The sequence below is a fragment of the Molothrus ater genome, chromosome 22 (genome assembly GCF_012460135.2).
Source record: "Molothrus ater isolate BHLD 08-10-18 breed brown headed cowbird chromosome 22, BPBGC_Mater_1.1, whole genome shotgun sequence".
Classification (NCBI taxonomy): Eukaryota; Metazoa; Chordata; class Aves; order Passeriformes; family Icteridae; genus Molothrus; species Molothrus ater.
In genome coordinates, this window is record NC_050499.2 from 599,706 (window position 1) to 624,431 (window position 24,726).

At 41.8% G+C, this 24,726-nt stretch overlaps 1 protein-coding gene across 1 annotated transcript in view; it reads right to left on the bottom strand.

Moving 5' to 3' along the window:
- BARX2 (BARX homeobox 2) overlaps positions 1-12,096 on the bottom strand; it is a 33,288-nt gene extending 21,192 nt beyond the window's left edge. Inside the window, exon 1 of the mRNA XM_036397593.2 lies at positions 11,623-12,096. Coding sequence (XP_036253486.1) covers positions 11,623-11,818 — 196 coding nt within the window. The 5' untranslated portion in view covers positions 11,819-12,096. The remainder of the gene's footprint in view (positions 1-11,622) is intronic.
- Positions 12,097-24,726: the final 12,630 nt, after the last annotated feature.

Here is a 24,726-nt window from a genome sequence, read left to right on the forward strand (position 1 = left end):
TTTCTTGATTAAAACTGCTGGATGAGTATAATTTTTCCCTTCTCTGAAGGCCAAATTTCTATTTCATAGTTGCCAACTCAGTAGAATGTGACAGTGGGAGCTATTAATTGATCCTGCTATTAATAGAAAGCATGGAAAACAGAAAGGACAAAACAATTACAAAAACTGTGCAAGCACAAAAGAAAAGGAAATTATTTGCCAAACTGAGTTTTCCAGACCAAAGCCCAGTCCATGGAGCCAAGCACACAGCAGTAAGACACTCCAGCACTCCCATGCATGCTGGGCATATGCAGTCAAACCATCTTTTCCATTTCCACACATGTCCAGCACCTCCATCCTCCACAAAGAACCTCTCACAGAGCCAAAGCAATGTCATGCCATGAAAACCAGGATCAGGCCCTATCTTTAATTTTAGCACAACCGCTACAAAGACCAAGAGACCAAGCCAGATCAATCCCACACCTGCAGACTTGGCATGGGCTGGGAGATCATCTGTGCAGAGATGAATTTAGCTCACCCAGAGATGGGAATGATCCCAGTGCACAGACATTCCCTGCTGTCTGCACAGCTTGCCATAACCCAAGGTTTTGATGGGATGGCACTTGGGAGCTCTGACCTCCCAAGACAAGCAGACAAATGCAAGCCAGGAAACCTTACATCTGCAACTCAGAGCTGCTCCCTGGCTCTGCTGGAAAATGGACAGGGAAGAAAATTTCGGATGATAAATGAAAAGAATCGATCCTGAATGTATTAAAAATGCGTAAGTTGTCTTAAAGGAACCATGTGAATTACAATTTAAAAGATAATAATGATTTAAAAGATAATCTGCCCAATTTTGTGAAAACACTGCCATACTTGAACTCATTTCTAAATCCTCTATTTTATCATGTAGATTATTTCTTTTTAAATAATATTTTGGATGGTGTACTTTGTTCAGCTGAGAAACAGATTAATACCCATAACCATTCCAGCTTTGGAATTTGGGATCAGCTCATGTAAAAGTTTCATTAATTTATGAGCTGGTACTTACACAAGTAAGCTCTCTAAATCTTGACAATTAGATGAAAAAGCAGTGGGATTTCTACAATCTCCTTTCAGTCTTCTTTGCTGCCTCTTCTGATGCAATCACTTCAGCAGCAAGTCTGTGATGGACAAATTCATTTACAGCACCAATGGCTGGGACATCTCTTCACAACAGACAGGTGCTCTGGGGATTAGGCACCAGCCAAAGAGATCTCTGTCCCAGCCACAAGAAAAAGGCTTTTAATAGGGCTGTACAAATAAAATAAAATCAGTTGGGATTTCATAAATGCTTTTGTTTTAATGTAATTTAAATACTGAACTACCTTACAGTATTGTGCTTTCAAATGTTTACAGTTAAGACAATAATTGAATTTGACTCATTCTGGCCCTGATCCAGCTACGATTTAATTGACTTCAGTGGGAGTTGGACTGGGCTCTAAGTAATTTTAACTAAAGTAATCCATCAATTGTTCCTCACCCACTTCATCAAACTCCTTCCTATCATTTATGATTGCTCTGTAATTTATTGCAACAAGGTGAAACCAACACTTTTAACTTCTGGCATGGCTTCCTGACCCTCAGTGGAGAATTTCACCATATGCAGCCACCTAAACCAGACCTGTTCGAGGAAAGCCAAGAGCTCAATACAGCTGAGTCCCAAACCTCCTGGTACTCTCCACAGAAACCTCCAAATATCAGCTCCTCCATGGCTTAGTCACCACAGCAACAAAATAAACTGTTAGCAAAGCTGTCAAGAGGAGGCTTGGAACAAAACAGGCAGAAGGGTGAAGTGAAATGCATTCACAAACACTCACAAATTTTTTTTTGGCCAAACAATCCCATTTGCTTCAGTCTTCTCATCATTTTTTTCTATCAATGATTACATTACTGTTTTCTATTTCTTTTCATATTTTTCCTCTTTGAGCCACAGGATGAAACACCATCCAGAGCACTAGGCCTTCCATAAGGCATATCATGTTATGTGCAACATACATAATAAAATACCACTACTGCTAATTTCATTTCAAAGATGACAGGTTAATCTGTCATAGAATACCCTGTTTAAGTAACCAGAAACATATAAGGCACATTTCTCTATCTTCTAAAAGAAAAGGACATGTTTTTATTAAGGCTTCAATCCTTCTGTGCTTACACAACAGAGCTCTGGTTTTTAATGGATCAACATAAGCAGCTCTATGTTGGATGTGGCAATAGGCACCTGCACACTCAAAGGTACAGGAACTTGTTGCTTCAACATTAATTCTCAAGATGTCCATTAGAATTAAATTCAGATGAAATTCAATCCCTGTAAGGTGAAATAAATCCCAGTCTGGAAAAAAAAAAAACAAATACAAACAACTCACTGGCAGGAAACACAGCCATTAACTGCTCTGTCACTTGCAAAATAACCATTAAAAGAAATATCCAAAGGCAAATGGTGGCCAAGTATTTAAAGATGACTGACTGATTACATGGAAAACTCTTATTCTGATGAAAATCCAAAAAATGAATAGTAAGGTTATCAAAAATGCAGGCCAAATATAAATACTTCCAATTCAACCCCTTCTCTGCAAGTCATCCCATTGAAGTCAGACAACGAACTACATGAATAGAAACCACTGGCATGTAAAAAAATTTACAAGATAAGACCTGAACATACACATCCAAACACATTAGGGTCACTGAAAGGTTGTTGCTAGGAGAAGAAGACCATATATTTGCAAATTTTCTGTAATCACATCTCTAAAGGGAATTGTAATTTTGTTGCATGGGAAGTTCTGGAAAACTGTTTTTTTCCTTTCATTAAAAAAAACAAAACAAACAAACAAACAAACAAACAAAAAAAAAAAAGGTGTGATTTTTTGAAAGAGAGAAAATGAAAAAAACCCACCAGATTTGTCTCTGTCTCTTACGGTTCTTTCAGGTTCTGTGTCTTAGACAGAGCTTAAGTATTCTGGATGTGCTACCTGCAGTCCAAAGATTTTGAATGTGAGTACAGATGTCCATATTCAGAAAGTTGGGGTTTTATTTTAAAGACTGTTCTTCATCTTTCTCTTTAGTAACATAAATGCATCTCACCTGTTCCCAAACACCTGAAATACATGCAGCTGGTATCTGGGTGTTGCTCTGAGCTGTGTTCTGGCCAAGAATTTCCTCTCATGCATGTAAAGGCGCATGAGAAGAAAAGGGAAAATACTGGAAAATTGAAAATACTACATATTACTGTCTTAGCCAGGTCCTAATACAAACCTCTATATTTTTAAAGATGTCATTAAAATGTAGCTTTGGGAATGCTGGGGTAGAAATCTCTCAGCTAAATTCTCCCACAGTCCTGGGAACCCAAGAAATAATGGATAACACCAGACTTCTACTGCTCAGCTCCCATTAGCTTGTCCTTGTGATCCTACTCTATTACAGACTTTACACAAATACAAGTGAGATCAAAAAATAAGTCCCAAATTTTCCAAAGAAGTGCTGCTTCCTAGCAAGTGAAGCTCTTGAACATGTTCTGGGTTCTGCAATCTAGCTGGAGCAATTCTTACATAGGAATGACTGAAAAGGTTTGGTTTTAACTTTCTCTCCTTGAAAAATAAATAAAATTTTGCAATACTGAAAGTAACTTCATTGTTTTGCCAAATGTCTCGTAAAAAGAAAAGTGGTATAAAGTTTTGCTTCAGCCTTTAGAAGACAAGTTTTCAGTATTTATTCCTGATCGAGTATTTTCTCTGATCTGATCTTACACATACACCTACTTTTTAAACCTCTCCATTATCAAGCTAAATTTATAACATTTTCTTTGTTCGGAACTGAAAAAGACACATAATGATTATTCAATCTACCAATAATCCAAAAGATCAATTTTTCTGACTTCTCCTATTTTCACTTGGATATGATGAGATTTTGTACATAGCCTGCAAATGCAAACCCAGGTTTCCAGTGGCTCCAAGCAGGGCTGCAGTCACTTCTAACACTGGACAACTTATCAAGGGCTGAGCAGAAGAAAGAGATCATCAGAATCAAGTAATTAAATCCTCTGAGCAATCAGAGCAAAACCTTTCTCCAGCCCAGCAGTTCTTTTGGAAAAAACTTACGCCACTGCATTGAGCAAGTGCCTCCAGAGCTCAGTTCCTGACTCAACCATCAGTTCTGGCTCTGCCATCCATTGTGTGCATTCCATGCAAATGTGCCTTCCCCACAGGCCTGCACCGAGGGCATGGAAGTGACTTTGAACTGGAAAGGCATAAATTTTGTTCCATCACCCAAACCTGCTCACAACATTCCTATCAGCAGAAAATCCATCCTGGAGGTGGATCAACGCCCCAATCCGTACATTGCCAGAGCTGTGATCTGGGGAGCTGTCCGTCACTGCACCCAGATGGCAAAGAAATGTACTGCTCAACACAACAGAAGAAAAAATACAAAATCTCCTTAGTTACTGCCCTGCTCTGCTCCCCAAGCCTGGTGGAGTGACAGGAGCTCCACACAACACATCAGCTCCAAACAGTCTCAGTTCCTTTTCCTCACCTTCCACAGTGAGGATTTTTGCCCCTGTTCATGCCCAGCTTGTCCTGAAGGCAGCAATGCTGAGCATCATTGATTCTACAGGATGAGATGGTCTTTTCCTGCATTCTACAGAAGCAAGTTAAATAAAAGTCCTCAAAATAATTATGGCGCTCAGTCTGCATTGTGCAGTCTCCATGAGCAGTGGCCAAATTGAGGACACTTAATGAAAGTGCTACATTTAAACTTAACTCACTGTGCAGATGGATTTAAACTGTGCTTCAGTGCCAGCTGTGAGGCTTTAGAAAATGAGGCGTAGGTGTCAATTTTCCCAGTGGAATCCTAGATTCATTAATGCCTCTTATTACAGCATTCCTCCACAATGCTTATTCATGCCCAACCACAACCACAATGCTGATTACTTGCCACAATAGGTTTTATTGCAATCACTGGGGTGTGATCTTCTGGTTTGTTCACTGTAGTTTTGCATTCATGAAATCCTTTTATTTGCTATTAACAGTACTGAGATAAGAAAGCAAAAGTCACTCTTTGTTACAGATATTTTAATATCTAGCACTGAAATTTCTTTAGAGACAGATTTCTCTGCTCAGTCCTGAGATCTGCTTTCAAATCCAGATTTTAATCTGGGTTTCCTTCTGAAATGCAGTATCTAGCACTGCATATAATCCAACAGAAAAAAATAACAGGCATTTCTCCAAGTATCCATTTATCATCACCCAGCTCATTATTATTATCCCCCATATGCCACTTTTGGGTATTTCTGAACTAGATTTTCTGCTAAAAACATCAAAACACTTAAAACCCAAGATGGTCACCCTGAAAAACACTAGGCTCCTTAAAATTAACTGCTGTGCCCAGTCTACAGCACTTACAGAGGAATCCACTTTCAGTTCATAGGTTTGTTTCATTTACCTCAGTTGATAAAGTGCTCCTCATCCACAGACAGGCTTTCCCTTGTAGGGTGAAAATAGACAGGGAATTTTGGAGAATTTGAGAAAACTCTGACTTTCCCAATGTTGCAGCTGAATAAATCCTGCTACAGGAGCAGGGACACAGTCCTGACAGGAAATCCTGACTTTTCTGGGTTTTCAGAGGAATGCTCAGAGACAGCAGTGTAACTGTGACTGCATCTTCTGCCATTTCTAGGCAGAAATATTATCTCTGAACTATCTTATATCTATTAAAAATACTCAATAGCTTCACAAAGACTGGATCAAAGACATCTATAGAGGAAGCACTTTGTATTTCTCAGGACTAATAGAATTCCTTTCTAATTTTGCCTTTACTTTTTGCTACTCAACTATAGAATTCTATTGATCTTTGTAAGCTAAACGAAATAAATACAGGCAGTTTTCAAAGTATCTTTTTTTAATTCATATATTTTTACAAATAATCAGCAAAAATCCCAAACAGTCTTGGCAGCAATGCAGATTTCCACACAGAGGCATTTTCAGCTTTGCAATTTAGGTTGGCACCTCCTGTATAAACACACAGATTCATTTTGGCCTGCTTCCCTCAACATTTTGGGACACAGGTTTTTCATGGACTCAGGAGCCATTTAAGACATGTAGATCTCCTGAGCACTCACTTCACACAGCACAGAAAGAAAACTCTTTCTGAGACCTTGCACTATTGCCTGGGATGCCGTTGCTTTCCCGGCAGTGTCCTGGGGGAAGACAATCCAACCCCAGCTGCAGATGCCACGCTCGGGGAATGCGGGACGAGTCCAAGGGAGCCTGGCAGAAGGTGCCCCCACCATTCCACATCAGCTTTATTCAACAGGATTTATCCATCTGTCATATTCCAGACTGGAAGCACGATAAATGGACGGCATTTCATTTTTCCCCGTGCTGGAACACACACACAACATGGATTCCCTTTTCCTTTCCCAAGCGTTTTGCCTTTCCCCCCGGAATTCCATAGCAAAATCTGTTCAATGTAAAGGAAAAGATTCAGCAGGTATTTGAGCAACAGAAATGGCTTCCACTCCAATTTGAAGTAACTTCCCACAGCAAAATCAAGCCTTGCCTGTATCAAGACCTTTTAAAAGATAATCGGAAGGAATCTTTTGTTGTGAGTTTGCACATAAAAACTGAGCTATTTCAATTCACAATAAATCTACTTTCTCACCATGGTTTCCTAAAAAGGCTGAGGAGACGGGGTGAGGACCAGAAGAATGAAACCTCATAGCTTATCTCCAAAACAATGATTCCCCAAAGGCCCCAGCGGCTGCAGGTACCGCTGAATTTAATCCAGAAAATATCATTTATATGAGGAAAATGACAGTTCAAAAGACCCCTTTGGAATAACCAAGGGGTTATTCCAAAGTTCATCCTAAGATAGAACAACAGAGGACAGACATGGAACTGGAAGAGAAGAATTCAAGATTTGAACAATTCTGTATTAGACACCTGAATACATTAAAATCCCAACCACACAAATCCTGAATGTTTTAAAGTTAAAAAAACCCCAACAAACCCAAACAAACCAAAAGATCTGATCACCAAACTAAAAATCCCAAAAATTGTTTCAAAAGAGCGAATAATAATAATTATTAATCTTCTTTAAAGGAAACTTTTTGCACAGAGCAGCAAGAAGAGAAGAAAATTTTCAAAAAAGCAAAAAAAACAAGTGGAGAAACTTAAGATTGCATTCACTTCCTGAAGTTACAGCGCTTTTAAATGTACATATAACAGTAGAATCCTCTTCAGGACAACTCCCCTAAAACATCGGTAAATATTTTATATCTTATTCTTTATATCAATTCTCTCATAAAATAAACAGGGCCACACTGATCCAAGGTATATTTTTGCCTTGCAAGGTGTTGTTCTGGTATAGCAATTAAAGAGAAATCATCACAGCCCTACCTGAGATATGGACTAGTAAAAAACCTTGGCATAGACATAAATTACTCGGCTGCTCATTAGGATTTAAATTATAAACCACTAAGATACATTCAAATTTGAGGGTTTTTTAATGAGCTGGAATGAGGCCTGGTACAAATGAATACACATCACAGACAATTAACAATTTGTATTACCAACTTTGCTGAAATAACTGAACTCTGCAATTGAAGGCAACGCGATTCTTTCTAATCCAGCCATCTCAATTCATTTGGAGAGTTTAAAAAGGCCATCCAAGACCGATATTACTGATTACCCACACACAATGTCACGAATTCCACTAAGACCAAGGATTGCACACAACTCCCCTCCACACCCCAGCCTAGTTTTCATTTCCAAACTGTTTTAGTTTCTTTGATAAATAAGGAGCTTTTCTAATTTGACCTTGTAACACTGCACACTGACAGTGTCCTTTGATTCTTTTACCATGCCCAAAACTACCAATAAGGCAACTGGATTCTAAATCTATCACTAAACCAACATAATACAAATAGAGGAAACAAATTAGAATTGGAGTAGCAATTGCCTACAAATATTTTTAATTGAAAAATTAAATTTTAAATGCAATTTGAAAATTGATTCCTATAGGACTCTGCTCGGTGAAAAAGCAACCACTGTAACAAACCAAGCATATAAACAGTGTATCATTATTTATACAAATTAATCAATGGTGACATAATACGAAAAGTCAATAAAAATATAAGTATCATGAAAAGAGAGAAATATTATTTTCACTCAGCCATCACAGCCCAAAAGTCATAAGTAAGTGGCATTAATCACCATCTGAAAATATTTCTAGTCTTTAAAATTTTAATCAAAATGCCTCTGAACCCAGACTAGCATTTTGTTACAGATTTGGTACAGATTTGGTACTGGTTTAGCCTTTTTTTTTTTTTTTTGCTCAATAAACATAAATACATGTTCATATATCAAATTTTAAACTAATGATGGAACATTTTCACAGGGAATTGCAGTTTTCTTTCAAAAAAAAGAAATTGAAGCTCTCTTCAATGGGAATCTCCCCAGCGACATTGCATTAGACCGGCGACATTGCATTAGCTTTGCGTTAGACCTCACAAATGCTCCTCACAACTAAAATGTCAATCTTTGACCTCAAGATTCACCGGAAGAGTCCCAAATGCTTCTTCCACCACCTTCTGCTGATACTTGACAAATCTGTTTTGTTCCAATTCAGATGCACTCAGTTAAATATTCAGCAATTCATTAGAGCCAAAAGAACAACTCTTTTCTATTGGGCTTGCAAAGTTTTCTGATCTCTCTTCGATTAACTGGGGATGTTGTTGAACACACACACTGCACAAGTACAACATCTTATGTCTTTCAGCTCCAAATAAATTATAAAGGCCTATCAGCCTTCTCTGACTTCACCCAAGATGAAAGAAATATTAACTCTTTAACCCATGAAAACATCTCAAACCCTGACTCCTGCCTCTCAAGGCAGTTTCTCCTGCCTTGAGAAAAAGCCACTGAGGAGATGTTACCTCAGTGGAGTAACTCATTACTCATCACTCCATCAGTTTCAAACACTCCCAAGTCCAAGCTATGATGGTACAGTAACAAATCTCTGTGGTTTAGGTTAAGACGCATTTTCTTAGATCATGAAGAGACTCAGTGCTCACTCCCTTCCTGATTAACTCCGGAGGCAAAGGAAACTCAGGCAGTAAGTTAAATGCCATACAGTATTTCTATAGTGCTATATTTCTGCAGCCTTTAGCCCCCAAGTAGTTTGGGAGGAGTTTTTTAGTTTATTTTTACTCTGTGTGTGTGTGTCTTTGTGGGTTTGGTTTTTTACTTTAGTTTAGTTTAGTTACAGATTTGTACTGGGTATTTTTCAAATTCTTTGTACTGGGTATTTTTCAAATTCTTTCACATTTAGGTATCTTTTGTGGTATTGTCCATTTCTTAGCCAATAGTTTCCTTTCATAAAAAAAAATTCCCATAGCCTAATACACATAAGACTTGAATTATGCCTATACACCTTCGAATCTGACAGTTTGGAATTGTGGACTTGATAGTATTTTCCCCTGTGATTTTAATTCCACAAGCAAATCTCTCTGTGTACTTCACTTCACAAATGCTGCAATTCCATACAGCTTAGTCCAATAGAAGCAGATATTCACAACCCAAACTGACATAGGGACAGGCCAGAGCTTGGGCTAGAAACACAACCTTGAGGGCAAATTCATTAAAGATCCCAGGCACAAAGAGAAATAAGGCTTTAATTGAAGAGTAACCACAAGAGACTCACTAGCATCACTCTCAATCCACTGCTGAATCATATGAGGATTATTAATGATTATTTACTGAATATACATCACCCTTGCAAAGACAATGCTTGCTATACTTGACCCAGAACTATGTATTTAAAAAATTTCCCTCTTTTTTTTCCATGGGGGGTGGTGGGAGTCACACCAGCTGCTAGGAAGCACCTCACCCATCCAAAATCCCGAGGATCTATTAGGTGACATTCAGACCATATTTTTTATGCTGAGGTAATTGTACATGCTTCTGGACACTGATAATATCGAGGTTAATATTCCTTTTGGATGCTAAAGGAACTTTCTTTTCTAATTCTTCCTCTTTCTGTACAGAAAGAGAGAAAAGCCAAGAGGCTTGGTGTCCTTACCCTGGTGGATTGAGGTCTGCAGGCAGAATCAGGCACTCCGTGCGTCACTGCCACACACCAAACCCCTTCAGGACGTTTTGGCCAAGCACTGAATTTCACTACACAGTAGTGAGGGATCAGCTCTCAAAAATTCCCTTGTCAGCAATATCTTGATTAACAACTAGTTCTTATATAAAATATGTCAGCAATTAGTTAGGGAAGGCAAGGGATGTCACACACAAATCGGTTGGAAGAAATAAATGTTGACGGAGGATCAAATTGTCCATGCAACTTCTTCCCAAAAGCTGGTCATCATGGGTCTTAATTCTGATCCAGCCCCCTAATCCCTTCTGGATCTTTAATAACTAGTATTTACAAAATAAATATTGAGGTTGAAGGAAGATTTATGCTTGGAGCAAGGATTTACTCTACTTGTCAAACTCTTAGGGTACGCTAACAGCAAGTTTTCTGTCAGCACAGCTCTGCTAAGAGCTGAAAAGATCCTTCTTATTTATATTCAGCAATAAAACATCTCAAACTAAACCAGCAAACCTAAGCCAAAGAACAGGCATCGAGGTTTTAAACACAACCTAATGCAAGGTCAAAATGAACATTTTCAGCAAAGAGGAAAAATGTAATTCTATGACCTTGAAATAGGCATTATTTTTATTGGTAATTAGTCCTTTACAAATATTTTTCAATAGATAAGATTTTTTGAAGAATGAATTTTTAAGTTGCAGTTTCATCACCTCATTTCTCTTGACACATTGTGTCACCATTGGAAGTATGGCCTTATGGGAAGAACAGAAATCTGGAAAACTGCCTGCTTCACCAGAAAAAGGAATGTTTAAAAATATTTTTTAAAATCTGGAATGTATTCTAAGAATACTGCTTTTACTTTTAATGTGGATTTTTAAACACCCACATTAGACCAGTCCGCTTGTGAAATTTTATAATGCCCATGGTCAAGACCCGATTGCTATTGTGCTGCCTGTGCAGGGCAGAGCCGTTTGTGCGTATTTATTTGTGGTGTCGGCAAAATCTTTACAAGTATTTTCCCATCTTTGCTGTTAAGAAATAACCTACATTCTTTCAAAGAAAAAGAAAATTTAGGGTAGAAAAACTGCGTCTATAGATTTTTTTTTCCTTTTCAGAATATTTCTATTAATTTCTTTGTACTCACACAGACATATAAAAAAACCACTGGAGGTTTCAATGTGCATAAGATGAAGGACGATTTCTACAGGACTCCTTAGCACTGATATATTGGCTCCAATGCACACCCCGGATTGGGCTGAACCCCACCACTACACACTGAGAGTAACTAAAAAGTGATAATAACTAACTGATAGCTGCTAGTTACTGATAGTAACTAACAACGATCCCAGCGCTGGCAAACCCAGGGAGTGGGGATGGAGTGTGAAAGCCGGGCTTCGTTCCGGCAGGGTTGGGGGGGACGCAGTGGGAGATGCAGGAGGCGCTCGTCCGAGACCCCCGGCTCCGCGCCCGCCGCATCCCCGCTGCGGGCACCGCTGGCGTCACGCTTACCGGCGCAGGAGTGCAGCGGCTTGGGCCGGACCAGGAGCGACGGGCAGACGGAGTACAGGGAAAGTTTCTCGAAGTAGTCGCAGGTCTCCTTGGAGAGGATCTCGTCGATCATGAAGGTCTTGTAGCGCCTCCTGCCTGCCTTGGGCCGGCCGGCCGGGGGCTGCGGGCCGGGCTGGGGCTGGGGCTGGCCGTGCATGGCGGGACCCCTGCGGGGCGGCCAGAGCCGCGCCCGGCTCGCATGGGCGCCCGGCTCGCCGAGCCTGTCCCCGAGCCTGTCCCCGCTGTGTCCACGCTGTCCCCGCCGCTTGGGCCGCGGTGCGCGGCGCCGGCTCCCCGCTATATAAAGCCGCCGATAAGCATCTCTCCCATCGCTCCGCGGCCTTTTTAGGAGGCTCGGGCTGTCAATCAGGGCGCCCGCTGCTCCCCGCCAGCACCATTGTTACCCTGCGCCGCGCTGGGAGGATCCGCCGCTCCTCTCCCCTCCCTGCTCGCTATTTTAAGATACTGGGGTGTGTGGCTTTTTTTTTTTTTTTCTCCGTTTTCCTTTTTTTTTTTTTTTTCTCTTTTTCTTTTTTTTTTTTTTTTTTTTTTTTCCTTCTCCCCCCTCCTCCTCTTCTCTGGATTGTAATTATCTACAAAAGTTAAAACGCGGGCTGCCGGAGGAGAGTGCCGCCTCCCCGGCCGCGACAGCTTTCCCCGACCGGCGTCAAACCTATTCCCGAGCCTCCAATGCTGGAGAGTGGCAGACGGGAAAAAAAACCTGTTTATAGTTGCCTTGCTTAGGAGCACTGTGTAGCAGTTATTTTTCTCTGGAGCGGCGTTACTTGGACCCCACGTCTGAGATTATTTTCTGGCGGATCCCTGCTTAGTTCAGCTGGAATTTTGCAAAGCTGAGCTTTCAGCCCCTTCTGCTGAGGGGTGTTGCGGCTTCGTCACTGGAAATTTTCCTACCAGGCTGTGGGCTGAATTTTGTTTCTCTGTGGCCTGCAAGAGGAATCACCAGGACACCCTACTTATGGAAAGGTGTATCAGGAGGAATCCTCTGGATTAACTGGTTGCTGCAGATTTTGCAGAACGCCCAGCCAGCTCACTAACTTTAAATGGGTAAAGAGAGGCTCATTATGGAGATTTACCACTCTCCAAAAAATATTACTTGCAGGTTTCGCACAAGGATTTAAATGTCATCTGCAAAAGGTTATCAGACATCCTTCAGTTCTCATGCTTTGGCAATCCAAATGACAGCAAACTTATTCTACTAACAGAAAACTCAATCTGCTTTTGCAAAAGCCAACAACCATTTCAAACTCTCATCAATGATTTCAACCACTTTTATTTTTTCAACTGTTTTTTTTTAAATCCTTCAAAACACTGTAAACTATCTTTAACCTCTTTTGTAAAAGCACTACTTCTTTTTTCAATTCAAAGTTTCATTTAACTTCAGTAATAGAGTTGTTCATTTATAGAGACTCAAAATCAAAATAAGACGCTTGCATTGTCCACACACTGAACTGGAAGGCAGATGCAAGAATATATCAGGCTTTCGATACAGCCGTTGAAATTTTTTTCTTAAAACCGCATTACTTTTTTTTTTTCAAATATAACACAGCAAATTATAATGAAATAAATGTAAAGCAAAGTGTTTTGCTAAAATAAATTGTTTGGAAATGGTTTTATTTCTTTTTATTTTGAGAAACTAAAGTGATCTTCGATGAGGAATTTCCCTAGAATGATAACAACTTAGGAGTTCAAGAACTTCTCGCCTCCACGACATTATAACTCTTTCTAACTTACTTAAACTGCTGCTTTAATTCCTAAACAAAATACGGCTATTTAAGCAGATGGACTGATTTTGTTATGACTGTAGTTTTTTGAGTACTCACCTCTTCATTCAGACATACACCACTTCAGGAGCATATTTTCTTCCTCTTTTTCAGACACTTTCTTTTTCTGTAGGAAACAAAGTAAGTACCAGCAACATTTACTTCAGCAATTAATACGTGCTGATAATTATTGCATAGAATATTTTGGAAGCAACACTGAGCAAGCCACTGATTTAAGCCCCAAAGCAGCAGCAAATGGCATTTTACTACTTATGTTTCCTCGGGGTCCGGCCAGGAGCTGCAGCCCACCCTACCCCCACTTCAAATTTATCCTGCTTTTCTTTACTTTGAAAAACCTGATACAACACAGCAGACAAATGTTTCCTGAAGAGTATTTCAGGAGCTTGACTAGATCCAGCCCAGAAATCAAGAGGGGAAGCAAACCGCGGGCTTCCCAAGCTCACGGGACAAGAGACTCTGCTTGTCTTTAAATGTTTCTTTCTCACATCTGAAGGGCTGAATATCCAGACGTGTGTGGCTGGCACCTCTGTCCATACTCTAGAAATGTGATGCCCTCACCTGAGCCCAGGCAGGTGAACTGGCAGGTGGGATTAGCCCACACTAACCCATCTCTAGACACTGAATTTCTTTTTATTAATGTTTTTTTAAAAGTAAGTGGCCAGAGCAATACGGTGGGTTATGTCAGATGAAACACACACTGTCTGTCAATCAAAAAGGGGGTGCTTTGGTCAGGAATAACCAGGGGTTTTGTTTCCAAAATTAATGAAGTGGCTGGAATAGCAAACATCTGCCAAGGGGACTCAAACCCCGAGCAGCTGTTGGAGCCCCAGGACTCTTCCCATGTAGGACAGCCTTGCTGATAAGTGCTTCTCCCTGAGGTTTCTCCTGTGGCTGGGAGCTGGGACCAGACGGGAGGCTGGGAAGTGAAAGGCGCATTTGGGAAGGTTTCGAGGGCAGGAGATTTGACACAGTCTGTGTGCCCCAGGCTGGCACCTGCACGCCACAAATAGCAGCTGGGTGGCCAGGGACCAGGATTTCTGCCCTTTTCCAAAAGGGAATTAATCCAAGGGACACAATAGTCCATTTTACCGAGTAAAGCATTTTTGAAATCAGAATTGAGGAAAATAGAACTGCTGTGAGTCTGTCAGTCAGTAACAAGTAATTTCTAAGGAAAAGCAGGGAGGTCAGCCCAGCACCAGAGAGCTGGAAATAGATTGTCCATGAGGGCAATTGTGTTCAATCAGAAGAGATATGGAAGCACCCTCTTTAAACTTGGGTTTCTGAAGACAACTAGTTTTGATTTGGAGTCAATTTGTGCTACCAGGCCTTTTGTGTGCAATGCCAGAGCCCCCAATGTGCAGTGCCCCTTGGGAAAATGATTAAGCACCTTTGAGTTGACTTGTTAGTCCCAGCACGAACACTACCATGAGAGACAGTGATTAAGGGAAGAGGAATTAAGTTGCTGCTGTATTGCTGAATTTGTGATGTAGGTAGTACCCAAGTGCTCCGCTTAGGGCAGAGTCAGCTGGTTGTGATCACTTTGCTGCTGCATTTGTACACTGTCGAGCACACTAGAATTCTTTGCCCGAAGAGAAGAATTCTATCTGTTGGGCTTTCAGCTTCCAGTTTCCACAAGAATTTAAAATGCAAACCTATTTTGACAGAATGGGCAGGATGAACTAAAGTGCCAAAGTCTGAGAGTGCCTTGGCTCTTAGTCTGAAGTCCTGTTTCTACATCGAAAGGGCAAAGATACCTTTCACAAGCCCCTGGCATTACCATTTTTAATCACTAGAAAGTCCCTTTTTCAGTGAAATGCAATCACCTTTGAAAACAGATCTGTACAGACATAATCAATCCTGCTAAACACCAACACTCCAATCTCAAGTGTATGCCTTTTTCAGCATGATATTGGGCTTGATACTTGATCCAGTATAGAAAAATAAAATGTGTGACTAGAAAGAGGAAGGCATAATATGGGCCAATGCTTTGCTCCAGGGAATCCAGAGGCTTTGTCCTCTCAGCATAAAGGTCTCAGTGCATAAAAATCTCTTTGAGTAAAAAATCTCAGCATCTGCCTGACATAAATAAAGTAAGTTTCTAGTATCTGCCCCATTCCAGAGAAAAGGGCATTGCTCAGGAAGATTTTTTTAAGCCAGTGAGAGTGTAAAACATCCAACACATGCACATAGAAGGAAAACCCACCTGATGGGTGGCTAAGTGAGCCCCCAGTTCTGTGCCTTCCCCTGACAGAAATGCTCACTGAGAGAAAGATGCCTCTGAGCAGGGTCTCCTCCCCGTCTCCTGGAAAGCCTTGCAAAGGCAGAGGAAAAGAGGAAAAGAAATTAAAGTGTTTGTTGATCCTGAACTTCACCTTGGCCCCTTTCCTCTGAGCAGCCGAGGAAACAGAAATTGCAGAGCAGCAACTGCACAAGCTCACACACCCCCATCACCTTTAGGGGGGCTCTTTGCTCCCAGCTTATCTTTACAACCAAATTTCACTCCTGGCCTAAGTGACTATGGAATATGACTGCTCCAAGTCCAGCAGTCTCATTAGAATTTTTATTTTCAGTTGCCAAAGCTATGGAGCCTGTCTCAAATCCTCAATTACATTATTTCCCCTGTCACCTAAAATCTGTCTGCAGCCTCTTTGAGTGTCATCAGGCCTCACTGTGAGTCGAACTGATTCCCCTCTTACTTCCTATTCCCCCACTGTGATGCTGCAGCATTTGTGTGGTTACAAACCATTCCTGGCTCCAGTTTTGTCCCCTAATGGACAGCCCTGGGCTTAGGGCAGCAACACTACAAACGTGTCCTTGACATGCTCAGAATAAACCAAAGCTTGAGTTACTTTCTTCAATAAAATTATACTGAAAGCTGAACTATCTATTGGGACACCTTTGTTTTATTTCCTGCTCTGCCTCAAGCCCTAAACCTAATCTCCCTTGCCTAGAGCCAACTTTGAATCATCTAGAAATAGAGTATAAGGGTATTCATCATGTGACTGGAGCCACTGGCCAGTCCCCAAATTAGTTAAGATGCTCTGATTTAAAGTAATAGTACAGCTAATAGCCATTTTTATCAGTGCTGATAGTGGGCTTAGAACACACAAGCTGTAAAGTTCATGGCACATTCGCAAAATCTCTTAAAAAGGAGACCTAGATATGGCCTCAGATTTACGTGCAGAGAAACTGAGGCGAAGTTTTCCTCTGTTAATGCTTGGGACAGAAGCCAGATCTCACTAACCATCATGTCCTCTCCAGGCAGAGCAGAATCTAAATCCCAGAATTTTCCTCTGTGACCTAATTTTTTCCCCCACAGCACACTGGGGGGCTGTGAGACAGAGTGTTAATTTTTTTCCAAGTTTCCTCTTTGCAGGACACACAACACCTGAGCAGCTTCTCCTTCCTACCTATTGCTACCAAAACCCTGCAGCCAGACTCTGGCACTGGAGTTGGAGTATTTCCATGAGCTCCCAGGGCATTGCTGTGCCACTACACAGGGCACCAAGGAACTAAACTAGAAGGAATAAGTCGCTATGAATCCTGAGACAGACCCTCTGGCAGAACTGAAGGCATCTAGAGAGGTATTTATGGGGTGTCTCTGATTTTGTGGGAGTTGCACAGACACCACGTACACCAGAGGCTATGCCAAGGAACAGAGCCCATCTTTCAGCAAGTGGGATTTATTTTTCCAGGCTATAGCTAAGAGACTACATTCTGGACTTATAAACTAGGGCTAAGGAGCTTGGGAGTGGCAACCAGGAATGCAAAGATCATTCTGTGCCACCTGAGGGTCCAGTTTGGGCAAGACAGAGGCACCTGTCCCCTACTTGTCATCCCAAATATTCCTGGGACAATAAACAGTATTTTTCCCCTTTCTCCAATGAATTCCATGCTGCTGTGACAATCCACCCTTAAAGGGAAGGAAGTGTCCAACCATCATCCTCCTCCTTGCCGTCCTCTCTGAGATGCCAGTGAAAACAGAGACAACTATTTTAATATGGCCAAGGTAACAACAATCTCATTTAACTCATTTTCCTAGAGGGACTGGAGCCAATTGTGAAGGGAAGTATCTAATCTCATGAGAATGAGTGTTTGGAATTGGAACATCTTTCAAAAAACACCCCCAATTTTTGGCAGGGAAGGCTTCCCAAATCTAACACTACTTCACTCTTTAATCCATGCTGCAGCCTCATTTGGATGAAGATCCACATGTGAATGCTTCATCCAGCTTTGCCTAAGGCCAATTATTTTAGCACAAGTCTTGCTAAATCTCTGCCAAGCTGGTAGTGTGTTAAAAAGGAAAAATCAAAATATTTGCATCTCCTTCTATAAAACAGCCAGGATGTTTTGGTGTTCTGTGACTGATGCTTTATTCATTGCTCAGAGGATTATCTCTGCTTTCTTTATTTCTATTAGACAATTTACCTGAAAGCAGCAAAGATCCCCAACCAATAGACCAGAAGAATGTCTCCAGTCTCCATAGAGACACCAGGAAAACACCAGGATCATGTGAGTTGTACACAAGAAACCTATTCATACTGGAATGGGTGGTGTTCCAGGATGTTAAGTAATTTTGACCATCTGCCACTATCTCAGCCTGCAAGAAGCCCAAAGGGAGTTATACTGATGCCATCAAGTTCTAATCTTTATTAATGGTTTCTAGACAGCCTTCATCATTCTGGGCTCTGCAGGACCCCAATCCAAACCTGCAGATAGATCTTTGTACAGTCATCCAAGAGAAACCAGGACCCCCATTTCCAGAGAGCCCAGGGGCTGAGTATCCTACAGGAGCTGCTCAAGCTTCCCCTCCTGACAGCCAGAAGCCCAGTTATCCCAGTATGCTGGAACAGTCCAGGACTTGCTCTTCACTTACCAGGTGCTGTGCTGCCGCGGTTCACTACTGTAGATAAACTTGTACTTGATTAATACAAGGACAAACAAGGAGACACAGGGGCTCTGGGACTCAATAAATAACGCAGCATACCAAAATGAACTGTAGCATTCCTGCATCCATAGGTAAGGCCAGGATTTTCATTGCCTAATGCCAAGGGAAGGACAGAGAGGAAGAGCCTGATCATGCTTATAAATAGATTAATTCTTTCTAAACAAGGAAAGAGCAAAACCTCAGCTACAGTGAGAAGTCCTTTCCAGAGGTTCCAGCCAAATTTACCCTCTTGAGGAGCAGGCAGAGGACTGACTGTGTGTGTGGAAGCCAGCCAAGGCAGGGTTTGGGGCTTGAAACACAGAGGAGTCTCTCTCCTATTTAAAGTGCCTGGTTTGGCTCCCTATGTGTCATTCCTCCACCTTCCACAAAGTCATAGAATCCTTACCTGTGTAAGAGCTCAGGAATCAATTTCATCACCAGAGCTGGAGAACTGTGCCATTCCCAGAAGGATTTGTTGCCTGGGTTGCTGCAGTTGAGTATTTCAACATCAGCTGGGAGGCAGCACCCAGCTCCAGGGGTTTGGGAATGCTGCAGAGGACACTCTGCATTGACAGTGGGACTGCCTGCAAAGCACTCAGCTTCTTCAGCCCCAGCTCAGTCAGAACTGCTTGGAACACTGAAACCTTCAGAGCAACCCTGGACTAAAAGGTTTGACCCTGAAGAATGACCTGGATGTATCAGTGCTACTCTAGAAGCAAATCTGTCACACTCTAGATTGCTTAACAGCACTGAGGCACCTGCAGGAATCTGCAATCCGTCAGGTTTTGCCACTGCTCAGCTCCAGGCTCTGCCTCACTTCCCTTCCCTGCAATGCAGACAGAGATTTTTGGGTAATCCCAGTTCCATGCAGAGACAGGCTCTGACCCCAGCCTCGGGATCAGGCAAACCAGCCAGTGAGGAACAGGGAGGAATCAGCTCTAATTCCATTGCCATTCCCTGTAATTAGGATGTTCAAATACACGTAGCTGTTAAGACCCTGGTGCCAATAGTTAAGCCCCAGAGCTTTCAGTGTGTTATCAGTGCAAGGGGGGAGTAGGACATCAAACAACTGGTATATGTGCCCAGTGTGTCCAATCCCCTTATTTAAGGAGCACCCCCAGGTCCCTTAACACAGTTGTCCCATCTTTCTGCCCATAGTCTCAGCTTTATGCTTGATCCTGAGCTGTTTTTCTTCTCACCATTGCATATTTCCTTGCCTGCTCTCCCCAGTCCTTTTCCAATGGCATTCTGAAAGACTTTAATCCTTACTGCCATGGATTTTACAGCTGCTGGGAGCCTCGGGGCTGTCTCAGCTGATAACTGAGCAGTGTCTTTCACTCAGGGCTTAACACAGACTGCACAGATCCTCATCGTGTCTGCTTGCAAGGCAGAATTGTTCTCATTTGCCTTCCACCCATTTCAAAGGTTTCCCAGGGTAGATAAAGTTCCACTTTCCTGCTGGAGGAAACAACAGCAGCAATTGCAGAGTATCCTTAACACACAAAAGAAAGGTCTCTGGACTCAGCCTGAAAGCTTGTCCCTGCTCCTTGTCTGCCACCAATCTGCCATTAGCATTTCTTCATATTCCAGAGATGCTCCTACTTAACTGCACTAATATTTTACATTTAAATTCTTCATGACTTATCTCCATTTTATGCTCTCATTTGGGGCAACACCTTCCTTCCCCAGTCAGGACTTCATGTTCTGCTGTGAAAGTCTTCCGGCTATAAGGAAGAGAAGAAAAAAAGAGAAATAAACAGAAGGAAAGTTCATCTTCCCCTTTTCATAAGACGTCCAAGTCCTTGCACTTCCACCTGCAAGCAATAACAAGGGGTCATTGTACTAAGTGCCTTCTGCACCGTAAGAAGGGGACAGGACAGTCTAAGAGAGCTGTAATTGTTATGGTTGCTGGTTATATTGTGTTCATAGCTCAGTGTTAATGTCAGCACTTGAAAACAAAGTGTTTCAACTGTTAAAATAGGCAAGGCTGATGTAAAACAAGTTTATGTAGGTTATAATTGCACAATGTTGGCCTAGAAGGATGCCATGAAGAAAAAAAAGGTCTGAGCTCTTATAGTAAGGGCATATTATTATAGATCATTCTTTATTATACAGAGCTCTTTTTTTCTCAATTCTAAATTTCTCATTAATGTATTTTTTAGCACTGGAAAAAGAACGTTCTAACACTTAGTTTCTGAAGTCTTTCTAGCTCATACAAAATTTTATTTTCATCTGCTATGAATCCCTGGTGTAGGCAGGAAATCTCCTTATAAGCTACAGGGGTCAGGGAGCACTTGGAGACTCCTTAGTCTTTGTCTGTCTCTGTGTCCTATTCTGTGCTTTGTGTATTAAAGAAAACCATGGTTTACCACAGCTGTAGCTCCTAGTCTAGAAGAATTTAATATAGAAGCGTTAAAGTAGGTATGTATATTAACACATGGAACAAAGGTCAAGGCTTATGGAAAGTCTCCTATTAAGAGAACAGAAAGAAATGACGCAGCTGCAGCCAGAGAATAAATCAAAATACACCATTTTTCATAGTAAACCATGTTTCTTTTCAACTTATTACTACTCCTTCATAGCCTGATAGTGATTAATAGTAATACAGTAATTGCAGCAAGACGTTTCTGCAGACCTGAGTGTGAAAACCTCCATTCTTCCAGAATATTTGGATTGTGAACAGGATCCAGTTTTACAGATGATTCCTGTTCCATTGCCTGCAATGGGATTTTACTGATAGAGGATAAAGATCTGTCTTGTGATCCAGATAAGGCAAAGCTTGAGAATAATTACCAGCTAATTAGGTCTCTATGGTCCAACTGTTTTCTTGGTTGAATAAGTAACTGGTTAACACTAAAGACCTGCATCCTTGAGAAAAGTTGCTCCTTTCAACTTAGTGTGATTTTTAATTTATTTTTAAGTATCTATACTAAAGGCAGGACAATAACATCTTCATTCAGGCAAAGGATAGTGACTGGGGTTGTACTGGTAAGCCACAACTGATTGCTGGGAAGGCAAAGAGCAGGTTAAAGAGTTTTCTGTCCCTAATTGTTCTCAGCAGAACTGGTATGGCCACATTTCTCCAAGATGCTCCTGTATGTAGGAGAACAAACAACTCTGCCATGTCCCAGAGGGCTCTCTGGGTCTGAGACACCACTTCAGGCAGAGAGCTTTTGTTCCCCTCTTGCCCAGTTGTCACTCTGTACACAGGAGTAACAGGAGATGTGCTGCCTGGCCCATGGGCTGGGATAAATGGGGCTGGTTCTGTTTGGTTCCACAGGGCTTGGCCTGCCAATATTGGGAGGTGCAGCTCTCCTGAGAAAAGGTTGACCTGGGCAGCTGTTGCTTTCTGACACTTCTGCAGGGATTTCTGAGGGTGATGTGCATCCAAGCAGGAGCAGAGTGGGAAGGGTGAGTGTTCCTGGGCTGGTGGTGGTTGTGAATGTTACCCCTTTGTGTGTCATAAACAAACACTTTCAGCTGTAAAATGAGCATGCAAATAGAAAAAGATGACAACCCCAGACTCACAGAATAGTTTGGGTTGGAAGGGACCAGCCCCTGCCATTGGCATGGAATCTTCCAGTGTTACCAAAAAACAGACTGATCAGGAGTCCTGGACTCCTTGTGACCTTTTCACATCACACAGCAAACATGGAGAACAGCTTGCAGGTCAGAGTGACAGTAATCCATAGTCCCTAACAGACTGCAGTGGGATCTCCAGAGCCTTGTTCCCCACTGGGTATGGAGTCACTGTATTAGTGGGGAAAGGTCAGCAGAGCTTCATTATTTTATCAATACAGTTATCAAGTCCCCATTTTGGGAGCATGCTCCCATAGGGGAGTGGCTGCTGACAGCCTGTCTGAGGCACTAATGACCCAGTCATTAACTGCTGAGTGGAGAAGCCTGTTTGTCCAACTCAGGGCTGTGTGTGCAGTAGAATAGACAGCAGCAGAGGAACCCAGATGCTGGCTGAAGAGGCAAGAAAACAAATGTGCCTTTGGTGTGCTTCAGATGCCATGTTCAAACACCCAGACGGGGCTGCTGTGCTCTCAGAACCAACTGACCCTCCCTTTGCAAGTGTTAGGTCACAGACACGTGGGTTATTCATGTTAAAAGACAGGCAACACAACTCCTCCATAAAAGTCCACCAGACAGACACTTTAACCCCTGTAATCCCTTCCTGTGGTGTATGTGACGCCACAGAGATTTATTAATTAAACCCTGTTATCTGGTGGCCACTGTCAATTAAGTGTTTCCTTGTAACGTGCATAACGAGGGCTCATTCATTAGCAAATGTTTCCATTACATTTAAGGCTGTGAGTCTCTCTGAGCACTTCTCTTCCCCAAAAAGAGGTACTGAATTGGCTGTGGTTTGAGATTCTGGGTGAAGGGAGAGGAGAGAGAAGTAAAAAACAGATAATGGATCTGTTGCTAAACTGAACAATTAATAAATTTAATTGCTGTGCCCTGGGAAGGCGCAGTGCTGTCTGCAAAGAACTCTGTTTCAGGAGATGGATGCAATTCTTGCTGTGCCACTTGCCACTTGCACTGTGACCCCAGGAAAGTTGCAGCACACCCTTTTTGTTACTGTTCTCTGCTTTGACAGCTCTCTGGAGAACTCTGTATACGGATGAAAAGGAAGAACCTCATATGCAGGGTCTGCATCTTGATCAATGCCTCTAGAATGTGCTCTCACTGAATAATATGACCCAATAATTAATTGCAATATGTGCTGACACTCTGCTAAAAGTACCAGTTCCCTGAGTTCTGTTACCAGAAATAGTCACATCTCTGCCTGATAAACTCTGACTGCTGAGAAACTAAAGTACCAAAAGACTGAACAAAAAAGCTTTCAGGCAGTATCTGTAATAATAAAATCTTCATGATTTAAATGAGTACTAAAAGTCCCTTCAGACCTGATATGGTGTCTAGATCATTGGATTTCGGTGAAACGGATCTAACAGAATAATTAATCCACTTGGAATGTTAGCCAGAGTTCTTTCCAGCAGCTGCCTCGAGAGAAAGAGGGAAAGGACTAACTGAATCCAAGGCTTTTAAGTGCATTCCTGTCAGTTGTGCTGGAGCAGCTGCTGGGAGATGGAGCTTCAGTTCCACCTTCTGGCAAAATTTGCAGTTGCAAGTTTCTTTTAAAAACAGGATTTAAATTAAAAATATATTTTTTCAATTAATCCAAGACTGGGTTAGGGCTTATTCTGAATAAAGCTCAAAGGTAAATATGTCAGACAAATCACAAAGTCCGCATGTCAAGGAAAAAAGGAATTAAAGCATATAGGGAGGTAATGACAAATAGTCAAAGAAATTATACTCAGCCAGTAACTTGTTGGCTGATTTAGTCCTCAGAACTACATTTTTCTTGCTACAATGTTGTTTGGTCTTTGTACAGTGATCTCAAGGCTTTAAATTTACTACACTGGCAAAAGGAAGGAAAACCTCTTGTAAAGATTCATTAGCTGCCAGAGAGCCTGGAAAAAGAAGGGAGTGGAAATTTGGCTGTCAGGCTGAGAAGATCCAGTGTGGTGTCCCTGTGCTGTTGGAGTGCTGCAGTATGGTGCTGGATGCCAACACTGGGGAGTAGGGTCAGCAGCAAATCCTGAGAGCATCCCACAGCAAAGATTCTAGTCAGATGTTCCCCTTCTCCCAGGTCCTTTGCAGCCAGACTGAGGGAGCTGTTACTGTGGAACACATGGAAAAGGCAACCTTATCGAATCAAAATCACTGGGAAAAAGAGACAATGCCATCTGGCTCCTCTGGAGAGAGCTGGAGACCATGCTGGCACTACCTCAGGCAGGCTGTGCACTCATCCTTCCCCACACATTCCTGGGACATTTCTAATCATAACTGTGAATGGCATCCCGCAGGGCCTTTCTGGGATCAGGTTCCCCTCTACAAGTGTCCAATCCTGTGTCTGGAGGCAGCAGAGCTCCCACTAATATCCATTGAAACATAGCCTGCCTCACTGCCATCAGAACTGCTATTTCATGGAGGGCCCATTTATAAAGTTTTTAATAGAACATAATTTAGACTTTTAGAGAATCATCATATCTATTCAAAGCTGCAATTTTTTAGGAATTCAGCAAAAGACAGGAAAGGATAAAATGACATATTCCTTGTCCTGGCTTCTGGGTTGTTCTAGTGTAACAAGTATATATAATCAATCATGGAGAGCAAAAAATAGCATTACTTTTAAGAAGCCCACTTTACTTTTCTGTCTTTTTAGTGTTCAGCCTGGGTTGAAGACATAACGAGTAACTCAGCACATGGCCCTGTCTGCTCAGTTTATTATCGTGCATTCCTATCTGACTATCTAATCTAAGA